This window comes from Chinchilla lanigera, unplaced genomic scaffold, assembly GCF_000276665.1.
Source record: "Chinchilla lanigera isolate Chin_1 unplaced genomic scaffold, ChiLan1.0 scaffold00149, whole genome shotgun sequence".
Classification (NCBI taxonomy): domain Eukaryota; kingdom Metazoa; phylum Chordata; class Mammalia; order Rodentia; family Chinchillidae; genus Chinchilla; species Chinchilla lanigera.
Window position 1 is genome coordinate 2,029,483 of NW_004955550.1, and position 12,415 is coordinate 2,041,897.

At 46.2% G+C, this 12,415-nt stretch overlaps 1 protein-coding gene across 1 annotated transcript in view; it reads left to right on the plus strand.

The window, feature by feature from the left end:
- Positions 1-12,415, plus strand: part of Rpgrip1 (retinitis pigmentosa GTPase regulator interacting protein 1) — a gene marked incomplete in the record, with an annotated part of 58,309 nt that overhangs the window by 14,164 nt on the left and 31,730 nt on the right. The window contains 7 exon segments of the mRNA XM_013508581.1: positions 1,084-1,183; positions 1,918-2,097; positions 4,428-4,533; positions 6,157-6,180; positions 7,457-7,603; positions 8,224-8,297; positions 11,862-12,004. Coding sequence (XP_013364035.1) covers positions 1,084-1,183; positions 1,918-2,097; positions 4,428-4,533; positions 6,157-6,180; positions 7,457-7,603; positions 8,224-8,297; positions 11,862-12,004 — 774 coding nt within the window.

A 12,415-nucleotide genomic window follows, 5' to 3' on the forward strand; every position in this document is an offset into this window, starting at 1 on the left:
CGCCCGCGGAGGGTGAGGCCTGGGGCTGCCGCCCGCCCTGCTGTGCTCCTTTGTTCTCTCCGCGTCTACCGCCCCAGCCACTTTCTCTAACTGGGGGGTCAGCTGCAAAATTCTCCGTTCAGAGGCGGGATGTGGTCCAGTTGCAGAGCGCTCGCCTAGCAGCGCGAGGCCCTGGGTTGCACGCGCGCGCACACGCATGCACACACGCGCACAGCACACTCAAGCAGTTACCCCTACCTCCGCTCTCCATGGTGCTCTGAGGGGGGCGAATCCAACAGAAAACTGGAACTTGTAGCCAGTTTTGCAACGGTTTAGAAAAGAGAGGCCGAGAAAACCTCGAGAAAGCCTCGCGGAGCTGCTCCTCTCTGTGGGAGAAGAGCACAGAGCCCGTGAAATCTCAGATCCTCCTCCCCGAAAGCGCGCATACGCGTGGACAAGGGCGTCCGATTCATGGGTTCAGACCGCTCCAGAGCCCGTCGCCGCGGTCCAGGCCTGGTTGCTTCTCTCCTCTGCCAGGCCGTGGAGGCTGAGGCCCGATTTCTCTGGCTGTGGAAACCAAGCTAATCTCCAGAGAAAAGGCATCCCATTTCCATGGCTCTAAATCAAGGATGAGAGTTTAGGCCAAGGAAATCGCACCCAGAATTTTAGCTAAAGTTCTTATTTTGTGAAGTGCTCATTCTAGTATGGTTCTAGACGTTCAAGCCCCTATTCCTGACAACCAAACGTTTGCAGAAACAGCTGGGAGAAGAAAAATAGAACGAGTCCGGGTTTCAGTTCCATAGCAGTTCAGCATCGCCGAGCCCCCACTCCGCACCGGGCAACAGCGATTGATCATGCAGTCCCCACCCTGGACAAGCTTGCACTTTTCTTCTTTGCATCTCTGCTCACGCACTTGAGGCTGTGGTCTTGCTGACTCACAAACTTTTAGTTGCCTTTCTATCCAAGAGTAACGACACCCTCTCCCCTGGGGCCAGTTGTGACATTTGAGTTTTCCCAGGGCTCAAGGCTCCCTGCATCCAGTGTTGGCTTCTGGTGTTCTGGAGTGTGTCTTCCACAGTGAGCATCTTCTGCCTAAATTTTCAGGGTCAAAGGACAGGCCGAGCTACACAGCCCCTCCCAGACTCAAGGCGCACGTGACGAATGGAAAACCAAGAGGTGAAACAGCCTGTGAACCCAGCGAACTGTGAGTTCTCATCACTTGTCCCAAGCTGTTACAAGACATCGCAGAGGGAGTAAGTGAATGCTGGTGATTTCCAGCACAGTCAGAGAGGAAAATCTCTGTCTGCCACAACTCCACTTCAGTGCTTAAAATGGAAAATAGCCGGGTGTGGTGGAGCGCGCCTGTCATCCCAGCACTCAGGAGGCTGAGGCAGGAGGATCCCTGTGAGTTCGAGACCAGCCTGGGCTACAAAGTGAGCTCAAGGCCAGCCTGAACTGTATAGTGAGATCCTGTCTCAAAAAGACCAAAGAATAAAGTGGAAAACAACATCCTTCTGTCCTCTGAAGAAAGGAAAATAAAAGTCCTTTCCTGGACTTACACAATTGCCCTTCCCCAGGAGGAGGAGTTGAGGGAGGGGAGATGAATGGGGACAAAAAAGAATCAGGTTTCATCGTGCACAGGTACAAATCTGCTGTGATGAACGTGATCATTGTGTATATCTAAAATGTACCAAGAAGATCTGATGTTAAAAAAAAAGGATCCCCCCTCCCTTTGTATTTTTATTCCCTAGACCGTAATTCATTTATATCTCCATTTGTCATTTGAAGGCTATATTTTGTAGGATTATCCTCTCCACATGCAGAGATTACTGACTCCTCTAACTTATACATGTGATAGTCCAATTCCAAACCCCTGTGAGCAGTTTCTAGTTCCTTTCGTGTTTCATGTTTATAACTTAACAGTGTACTTTCTTCCAGCAAAGTCATAATTACGGCTAAACCCGCTGGTCTCTGTGTGCCTCGCAGTACCCACATTACGGCCAACAGCGCTGTGCCAGTGGAAGGATCACCGGCATCTCCTGAGAAAATGTGGTCCAGAGATGACCGTTCTGAGCAGAGACCCTCACTGGAGTGTGCTCAGAGGGCTGCAGGACTTCGGTAAGCGCGCGGCAGTCCAGCCCTCAAACCGGAACGAGCTAGAACAAGCAGAGGTTCTTGCAGGCACTGGAGTGTTTGCAATCCCAGCGGTCAGAGGGTGAGGCGGGAGGATGGACAGCTGGAGGCCGGCCTGGACTACACGGCAAGACCCCGCCTCAAACGGGAGGGAGACACAGAGAGAGAGACAGAGACAGAGGGAGAGAGAGACAGAGACAGAGACAGAGACAGAGGCAGAGAGATAGAGACAGAGACACAGAGACAGACAGATAGAGACAGAGAGACACAGAGAGACACAGACAGAGACAGAGATAGAGATAGAGACACAGACAGAGACATACAGAGAGATAGAGACACAGAGACACAGAGACAGACAGAGACAGAGAGACACAGAGAGACAGACAGAGATAGAGACAGAGACACAGAGAGATTGAGATGAGTTTATCTGTGCCTTTCTTCCATTTTAGAGGAAAAGAGAATGTTTAGGACTAAATTTAATCTGAGCAGTAGAACTGGAATCCTTAGTAAGTTAAAAAATAAATTAACTGGGTAATAGATTTGCTGCTTTACTTTATAGAAAGAAAATTATCTCATCCTCATCACCAGATAGGTGAATACCTTTTTGTGCATTGGTCCTTGGTGGACTTTTTTTCAGTAGTTTATTTCTTAGAGTAGTTTTAGTTTCACAGCAAAACTGAGCAGGAAGTTGAGCTCCCAAGCAGCACCATCTCCACTCGCGTCCCGCCCTCTGCTGGGTGGTGGGACAGTGAACCTGCGCTGCCCCTCAGTACGGCTCAGAGCCCGGGGTCTGCATCAGGTGTTCCGCTTGTATGAGTATGGGCAAATGTATAATAATGTGCATTCACCATACGGGATCCTATAAAGTACATTTATTACCCTGAAAATCCTCTGTGCCTCAGCTATTCATGTTTCTGTCTTTTAACCCCCGACAACCACTGATCCCGTTGCTGTCTCCATGTTTTGCCTCTTTCCAGAATATACTTGGAACCCCAGGCAGCCTTGAAGGTTAGCGTCTTTCACTTAGTGATATGCTTAGGGATCCTCGCAGGTCTTTTCACAGCGTGGTAGCCCTTCTTAAGGTGCTAAGTAATATTGCACTGTCTGGATGTACAATAGCTTATGCATCTGTGCGCCTATTGAAGGTATTCTCGGTCGCTTCCAAGGTTGGGCAGTTGTGAGTAAAGCTACTGCAACACTGTTTGTGGGCTTCTGTGTAGAGATAAGTTTGAAGCCTTTTCAAACTGCAGACCCACCTAAAAAAAAAAAAAACAACAAACCACAGACCCCTGGGCCGCCCCCCTCAAATGTGATTTTTTAATTATTTGAGGGTAGAATCGAGGCAGTTCAATTTTAAAGACTTGCTGGGCGTGGAGGTGCACACCTGTAACCCCAGCACTCAGGGCCATCCTGGGCTACACAGGGAGACACTGTCTCAAAAAAAGAAATCTTTTGAAAGACTTCTCCAAGTGACCCCAAAGAGCAAAAGTCACTGAGACAGAGTCAGGAGCACAGGGCCTTCCTAATGTCTTTCAAATGATAAAGCAAACAGGATCTCCTGGGTTCAGAAAGAAGACTCTTCCTTTGTGTCTATCTTCAAACCTCCCCGCTTTGTTTCCTTTTTTTTTTTTTTTTTTAAAGAAACAGGCTTAAACTTTCTGAATTTTGCATCATTTATAAGAAAATGCACACAATTTAAAAATATAGTTATGTCTTCTCCAGAATACAGAGTTTAAGGTTAGTGGTCTATCAGCTCCCAACTGGTGTGAGAAGAAAAAAAGAGAAGCGATTATTTCCCCGGCTGTGCTCCTCCCTCTGGCGCGCTGTGGGGGCGAACTGGAGGCCAGACGCAAGAGCGGGATGCTCTCAGTGCATGGCCAGCAGCAAGCAAATGCAACTGGTCACGGGGTGATCATTGGCAATTTGTTTCTTTTAAAAAAAAAAAAAAGTGGGCTGGGGATTTAGCTCAGTGGCACAGCACCTGCCTGGCAAGCACAAGGTCATGAGTTCGATCCCCGGTACCGGAAAAAAAAACCAACAAGTAAAAAATAAAAAAAAAAATTTTTTTTAAAGTATTAGCTGGGTGTGGTGGTGCATACCCATAATCCTAGCACTCCAGAGGCTGAGGGAAGAAGATCACCATGAGTTTGAGGCCGGCCTGGGCTGCATAGTGAGTTCAGGGCCAGCCTGAGCTGCAAAGCGAGACCCTGTCTGAGAGAGAGGTGCGGGGAGAGAGAGAGAGAGAGAGAGAGAGAGAGAGAAAATGTGCTAGCTTAACTCCGTCCTCCCTCAGAACACTGTAGTTCTTTCTGCAGAGCTTCCATTAGGGAGAATGTGGAACTGATCCGGCTGAAGAAGCTCCTACATGAACGCGATACCTCCCTGGCAGCCACGAAAGCACAGTTAACAGAAGTTCAAGAGGTGAGCGGCCGTCATCAGTACTGCTTCCCTGGGACAGAGTCGACTGGTTAAGAAGTTTGTGTTACTTTCTTCCCTTGCATAGGGGATACCACACTTTGGAGGGACTGAGTTGCTTGGCTGAGGTCACCCAGCTCAGGTGATTCGCAAATCCAAGGCTTGCAGTTCAGAGCCCATTCTTTTCCTGGTATGTCCCCATTTTCTCTGTTAGGAAGAGGCTCCACCAGCCTGCTAAGGTGGAAGTAAGAGGAGTTAGTTAGGGTCCCAGCCAAGGACCGTGCTCAAGGTCAGTCAGTCGGGAGCCAGGCGCAGTCAGGGCAGGAAGGAAATGGGCGTCCCCGGGGCACATCCTCCTGCTGGATGGACCCCGTCCCAGCTGAGTCATGATCTCATTTAACACAGCCAGTGACCCACGAGGTAAGTACATCTAGTGGAGAACTAGAGAGGAATGAAGGGCAACTCCGGATGCCCCCGGGGTGAGCAGATGGAGGTGCCGCGGTTCACTGACGCTGGGTCAGCTCCAGGTGGCCCTGCCCAGACACCTCTGCTCTGATGGGCCCGTCTCCAAGCCTGTGTTCCGTGGAGAACTATATATGCGCTTGTATGCTTCTAATCTGGTTAATTTTGGCAGCATTTAGAGGATGTAGAAATATGAGAAAGAAGACAGTTTAAAGTTATATTGGTAAATGGCTATTTTTATAAAATTGGACGTTTTAAACAAATCCATCTCGTTGGGTTTGGTAGCGCACACCTGTGATCCAACATTCAGGTCACTGAGGCCGGAGGATCGCCACAAGTTCGAGGCCAGCCTGGGATGCGTAGTGAGCTCAGGGCCAGCCTGAACTATACAGCCAGAGCCTGTCTCAAAGACAAGAAACAAAAATGAACAATTAAAACAATTAAAAATCCATCTGTGTTCCTTCGTGTTATTGAAGGGGGAAAAAGAGGGGTCAGGGCGTAGCTCAGCGATACTGTGCTTATGTATAGGCCAATGGCCCTGAGTTCTGTCCCCAGCCCCCACACACAAAAAAGAAGACAGCCATTCTAGATTAAATTGTCTTACCCCTGTGTGTGGTAGAGATGACTTGAAATGGTGAATAATCATCTACAGTTTTTTTAAATGTTGGTTTTATGATTTATTTTCCTTTATCAGGTTACCTTTCTAGTTATGCTTTCTAACATCAAACGGAAATCAGTTTGCGTGCTCTTAACCCCTTCTCCGTGAAGTTCAGTGACTGGCTCTGGAGGCTGACAGACTGGGTTCAAGTTCTGCCTCTGCCTTTGGTAGCTATTTTATGACTTCTCTCTCTGTGTGTCTCTCTGTGTCTCTCTCTCTCTCTGTGTCTGTATCTCTCTCTGTCTCCATCTGTCCCTCCCTCCCTCCCTCCCTGTCTCTCCAGAGTCTCGCTGTGCAGCCAGGGTGCATTTAAACGCACTGTATATTCCAGATTGGCCTTCAACTCACAGCCTCCTACCTCAGCCGCCTAAGTGCTGGGATTGCAAGTGTGTGCCGCTACCTCCCCCTGTATAATGTTTTTAATATAAACATTTGTATTACAGAGAGAAATACCAAACATATAATGAAATTTGTGGATCAGTAAAATAACACATACTCTTTTCTTCTAGGCGTATGAAAACTTGCTCCAGAAGGTACTTAAAGGGGATTTTAGTCTGCTTTTTAGTCTTCAGCCACCCTACCCTGGACACACCCGGTTTTGTCTGAATCTGCTTTTGAGTGATTAGAGTAATCAAACCCATATCCATATTCATCTCTAGCAACAGACCAGAATTAGCCATCTCTGTCCCAGTTATCCTGTCAGAGAGTTTATACTAAGGTATCGACACTATTACTACTACAAACAACACTTATTGCATTGTTTTCATTAAAATTGAAACATGAGATCTGAACTGAGAAACATTTGGAATGCTATTTTTTTAGCCTATTGCTACAGTGACTTACAGCATTTGCTCAAAAGTTTCTAAAAGGATTATTTTAATGTGTGAGGTGGTGAGCTATAACAGATTTGTTGCAGACCTTCTCCCATATTATTAGATATTTGGGCCCCATTCACTGCTGTGATTCGGGTGCAGGAGAAGCCATGGGAATGTCCGTGGTCCCAAGTCACTAAGTCAGAGTTCCACGTGTGACGAACCAAGCTGTGCCTCACTAGGGAGTCCACCGGAAAAACTGTAGCAGCTAGCTGGGCGTGGCAGTGCCCAGCTACAATCCTAGCACTTTGGAGGTTGAGGCAAGAGGATCACTGTAAATTTGAGGCCAGCCTGGGCTAGGTAATGAGTTCAAGGCCAGCCAGGACTACATAGCATGACCCTGTATTAAAAAAACCAACCAACTAACCAATTAACCAACCAATCAACCAACCAACAAACAAACACACCTTCTGGAGCTAGAAAAGCTTCTAAAGCACACAATTTCTAGAGCTAATATTTCATTGGAAAGAAACCTATCATCATGCCAGGTATGGCAGCACATACCTGCAATCCCAGAACTCAGGAAGCTGAGGCAGGAGGATTACTGTGAGTTTGAGGCCAGCCTGGGCTATATAGTGAGTTCAAAGAAGGACAGCCTAGGTTACATAGTAAGACCCTGTCTCAAAAAAAGAAAAAAAAAATCATCATTATCAAAAATACCTTTCCACAGTCTGGACCTTGGGACATGTGCAAAGCCCTGGGTTTGAACCTTAGCAACACAAAATGAATTTGGACCTTAGGAAATTTAAGGCTCTCCTGATACACTGATACACTGCATCGCCCAGAATAGAAAATCCTCCCTGATAGGGAAACTGTTCTTCTGGAGAACAGTAAGGTGAAAAATAGCTCAGCGCACAGTGCCTGGGGGCCCGGCGGCTGTTACCGAAGCCCGCTCCCGCTGAGCGCTGTGAATTCCCAGCAGTTTCCTTTGGCCCAGAATCAGGGACTCTTGAGTGCAGCCCACAGTGCCCTCTTCAGCCAAGTGGACGAGCTGAGGGCAGAGTTCAAGGAGGAGAGCAGGAGGACTGCGAGCCTGAGGAGCCAGCTGGAAGATGTGTCCATCCTGCAGCGGACGCTCACGGAGGTCAGTGCTGTGGAGCAGGGCGGCCACCAAGGTGCCGCGCTCGCGTCTCAGGCCGTGAGACGCGCCGCCTAGGAGCAGTGTGGGCTTTCATTTTATCAAGTGAGAGCAACACAGCTGCAACTGGTTAAGTCATTTGCTCAAGATTAGGGCTGGGGATGGAGCTCAGCGGCACAGCACCTTGCAAGGTCCTGAGTTCGATTCCTGATACCAAAAAAAAAGATTATTGCACTGTTACAGGGAAATCCGGGGCTCAGAGCTGGATGTGTTCTCTAAAACCCTGCTCTTTCATAACATTCTGCTGCTGCTTCCCTAACAGTAGGAAGGCTGATGGAATAAAAACTTACTTCAATTCTGGAAAACTAGACATGTCTGTAAAAAATAAAATATTATTGTTCTGTAGGAAAAAAATACTTGAGAGAATTTTCTTTCACTCCAGTAAAAGTTTCTAGCCCGCTTTCAGCTGGTTCAGGTTTTCCCAGTTGGGTGGTTTCTCACAGACACCATAGGAAACAAGCACAGGAAAGCTCTCGCCAAGCCGCAAGCTTCGGGGGAAAGGGAAAATCTGTGCAGAGCAGCTCATTTTTAAAGTTTTACCTCAAAAACTGTACTGTCACTCTTAGTTTCAGGAAAGAGTTGAAGATTTGGAAAAAGAACGAAAATTGCTGACTGACAACTATGACAGACTCTTGGAGGAGTGAGTACCCTGTTTGGTCCCGGAGTGCGGCTGGCTGTAAGGGAAAGTTAGAGAAATCCCTTCCCAGCGGTACACGTAACACCGAGCTTTGACAGATGCCCTGGGAAACGGGTATTCAGTGCTGTTGGTGAGAATATGAGCTGCCACAGGCTTTTTGGAAGAGAACAGGACGCTATTACAGTGTTAAATGTACGTGTCTGTTTGTAACCAGCAAGTCCACCTTTTGGGAATCAAAACTAATGCAGTCCTCTTGTGTGTCTGCAGAGATATCTACACAGTAAGGCTGGCGGAGGAGGGGAGGGGAGGGGAAGTAAAAGGAATTGAGGTGTGTTATGTGCACACGCCAACTCCCATGGGGAGCGTGATCGTTATGTGCTGCAAACGTGTGCTGATAAAAGTACAAATTAAAACAAATACGAAGGTTACTACATTGTCAGAAGTAGTGAAACCTGGAAAGCGGCCCAAACTCCACTGACGGGATCAGCTAAACAATCCGGCTGCATCCTCAGAAGGAAGTCTCTTGCAGCCATTAGAAATGAGATAGACACAGTATACTGCTGACAAAAGTGCACGGGTGTGTTAACTCCGTTATATGTGTTTGCGGATGGACAGATGCTTAGTGAGATGTGACATTACAGTAAAACAGAAGAGCACTTTCATTTCTACACACTTCTGCATTATTTAAATTTTCAGCGGGGTGTGGCGGTGCACACCTGCAATCCCAGCACTGGGAGGCTTGCATTGAGTTCAAGGACAGCCTGGGCTATCTAGTGAGTTTCAGGACACCCAGGACTGTGTGGCGAGAACCTGTCTCAAAAAATTTTTTTTTCACAATGAACATAATATTCACGTATTAATTTTGTACTTAAAGATACCTAAATGCTTCTTAAAAATTGAAAATGCCTTTGGACCTACTCAGAGATAGCAAGGAACAGATTGGTAAAGACAATAAGGGAGGTCTTGTAAGAATATTCTGGAAAGAACTGATATTCAGCGTAGTAAAATGAAGGAGCGTGGGAGTACCCACTGTGGCATGGATTCCTATTGGCCTCTTTCCTTCATCACTCAAAATTTTTTTTGGCGGCGGGGGTGGGGGGTGGTCTCACTATGCAGTTCTTTTTTTTCCTTTGGTACCGGGGATCGAACTTAGGACCTTGTACTTGCCAGGCAGGTGCTTGCACCACTGAACTATCTCCCCAGCCTTCACTATGCAGTTCAGACTGGACTTGAGCTCATTTTGTAGCCCAGGCTGGCCTCAAACTCGCAACAATCTTCCTGCCTCAGCCTCCCAAGTGCTGGGATTACAGGTGTGTGCCACCGTGCCTGGTTCATCACCAAGAATATTGTTCTCTTGGGTCATCACATTATATATACACATGAAGAAATCTCAATACTAGCCTAGGCAAGTTATTTTTAGATGATATTTATTAAACTGATAAATAGGAAAAATATACAAATAGAAACAGCTGTTTGATATCAGTGTCATTTCACTTGTGTAAATGACCAAGAACTTAACCATATGTGTGTGTTTTTAAGCTGGTGTCTGATTTATTTCATGTACAATTATGTTCTCAAGGTAACCCATTTCCCTACATATGACTCAAGTTTATCATTTTTATGGCAGAGTATTACTCCATTGTGTACAAAAACCACATCTCCTTTATCCACTCATCTGATGCTGGCCATTTGGGCTGTTTCCAAGATTTAGCTGTTGTAAATTGTGCTGCTGTGAGCATGGGTGTATCACCATGTGTATGATACTTTTAAATCTTTTGGGAAGATGCCTAGAAGAGAATAGGTGGATCAAATGGAACTTTTAGTTTTAATTTTTTGAGGAATCTCCATACTGATTTCTGTAGTGGTTGCACCAGTCTACTCTCCCACCAGCATTGGAGAAGAGTTCCTTTTTCCCCACAGCCTCTCCAGCATTTGTTATTGGTTGATTTCTTGATGACAGCTATTCTTTCTGGAGTGAATCTCAGTGTTGTTTTAATTTGCATTTCTCGAATGACTGGTAATGTTGAAGGTTTTTATATATATTTATTTGCTGTTTGTACTTCTTCCTCTGAGAAATGTCTGTTCATTTCAGATGCCCATTTTTGTATTGGGTCTTTAAATTTGAGGGGCCTGATTTTTTTGAGTTTCTATATAGTCTAGATATTAGTGCTTTGAGGAATAGCTTGCAAAGTTTTTTTCTTATTCTTTGGGTTGTCTCTTCACTCTGTTGTGGTTTCTTTTGCTATGCAACAGCTTTTTAATTTGATGTGATCTTAGTTGTTGAGTATTTGTGATATTTCCTGTGCAACAGGAGTTTTGTTCATAAAGTCTTTGCCTATCATAAAACCTTTGCCTACACCCATGTCTTCAAGAGTTTTACATACTTTATCTTCCAGAAGATTAAATGTTCTTTTTTTTTTTTTTTTTTTTTGAGACAGAGTCTCACTATGCAGTTCAGGCTGCTCTTGAGCTCAATTTGTAGCCCAGGCTGGTCTCAAACTTGCAACGATCCTCCTGCCTCAGCCTCCTGAGTGCTGGGATAACAAGTGTGCACCACCATGGCTGGCTCCTGTTTTGATATTTATACGTTTGATCCATTTCAGTTTTAGTTTAGTGCCTGGCGGAAAATACAGGTCAAGGCTTTATCTTCAGCATGTGGAAAGCCAGTTTTCCCAGCAGCAGCTATTAAAGAGGCTATCTTTCTTCCAGTGAAGGTGTTTGGCCCCTTTGTCAAAGATTAGGTAGCTGAGTATGCTTGGAGTTGTTTCAACATCTTCTATTTTGCTGCTCCATTGTCTTTTCTTTTTTTTTTTTTTGCCAATATGATGCTGTTTTTATTACTGTAGCTTTGTAGTATAACTTCAAATTGGGGATTGTGATGCCCCTTGCCCAGCCATTGTTGCTTAGAATTGCTTTTATTATTCTGAGTCCATGTGTGTTTTAGTCTCATAAAACATCTGCCTCATGGGTGCGGTGGCACATGACTATAATGCTAGCACTGGGGAGGCTGAGGCAGGAGGATTGCCATGAGTCTGAGGTCAGTTTGGGCTACATAGTGATTTCAAGGCCAGCCTTAATTACATAGTGAGATCCTGTCTCAATACAAAACAAAACAACTCACATCCTCCTAAAAGCTAGATAAGATGGAATGGGGGTTCTGGTTGTGGAAAAGTTTCATTTGTGCCCTGCAGTATAGCAGTTTATAATCTAATTCAAAGGCAAATTATCTCTAAAGTAGCCATGGGAGGGGGGTGAAGGGGAAGAGGAAAGTTTTGGACACATCTTCATACACAGCGCCCTGCTGTCATAGTGGAGAAGTCCCTGGGGGTTGCCTTGACTCAGGGAGGTGCCCGCGACAGAGGCAGAAACGATGCTGAGCAGCTCCTCAGTGGGACCCAGGAGTTCTAAGGCAGTTGGTGAGCGACAGTTACAAATAAAGCAGTGGCAGACGAAACATGTACAGCATCGAGTGGCGAACGAGGCCGCGGAGATGCTGAAACTGTGCACTAAAGATGTCCCAGCACCCGCCTTCCAGGCTCCGCCTGACCGCTCGGCCCCCCTTTTCAGCGTGCTGGACAGCAAGCAGCCTCTGTGGAGTAGTGAGCTCGCGGGTGATCAGCTGTGGCAGCAGCTCTCTCAGCTGCAGGATAAGCTGGACACTGAACTGGAGGAGAAAAGAAAAATCTTGCTTCAGCTGTCCACAGAGAAAGGTAGGTGGGGCTGAAAGAGCCCTCGCAGACGGGGCAGCCTCCTTATCTGGCTGGTGAAGGGGCCTTGGGCTTTGCATCTCGCCACCCCCTCATTCTATCCCTTTGTGGTTATAGAAATTAGAATAAAGACACTGGAGATGTACAGTCCGGAAGGCATGACAGCTGCCTGCCTTGTGTGTGTCCTCTTTCTTACGTTATGTCTTGCTATGTTCATTATTTTCAAATATTCCTTTGTTCTTTGAAAGTATTAAAATTGAATTTTTCTATCTTTGGTGAGTTTCAGCAATAATTTCAGAGGTGAGTGGGCAAAAATGGGGTTTTGTTAGCATCTGACATCTGAAATTGAGAAGCAAATTATTACTCTTGGCTACCACTACCATTTCATCCCAATTTAACTCTTGGCTCACAGAA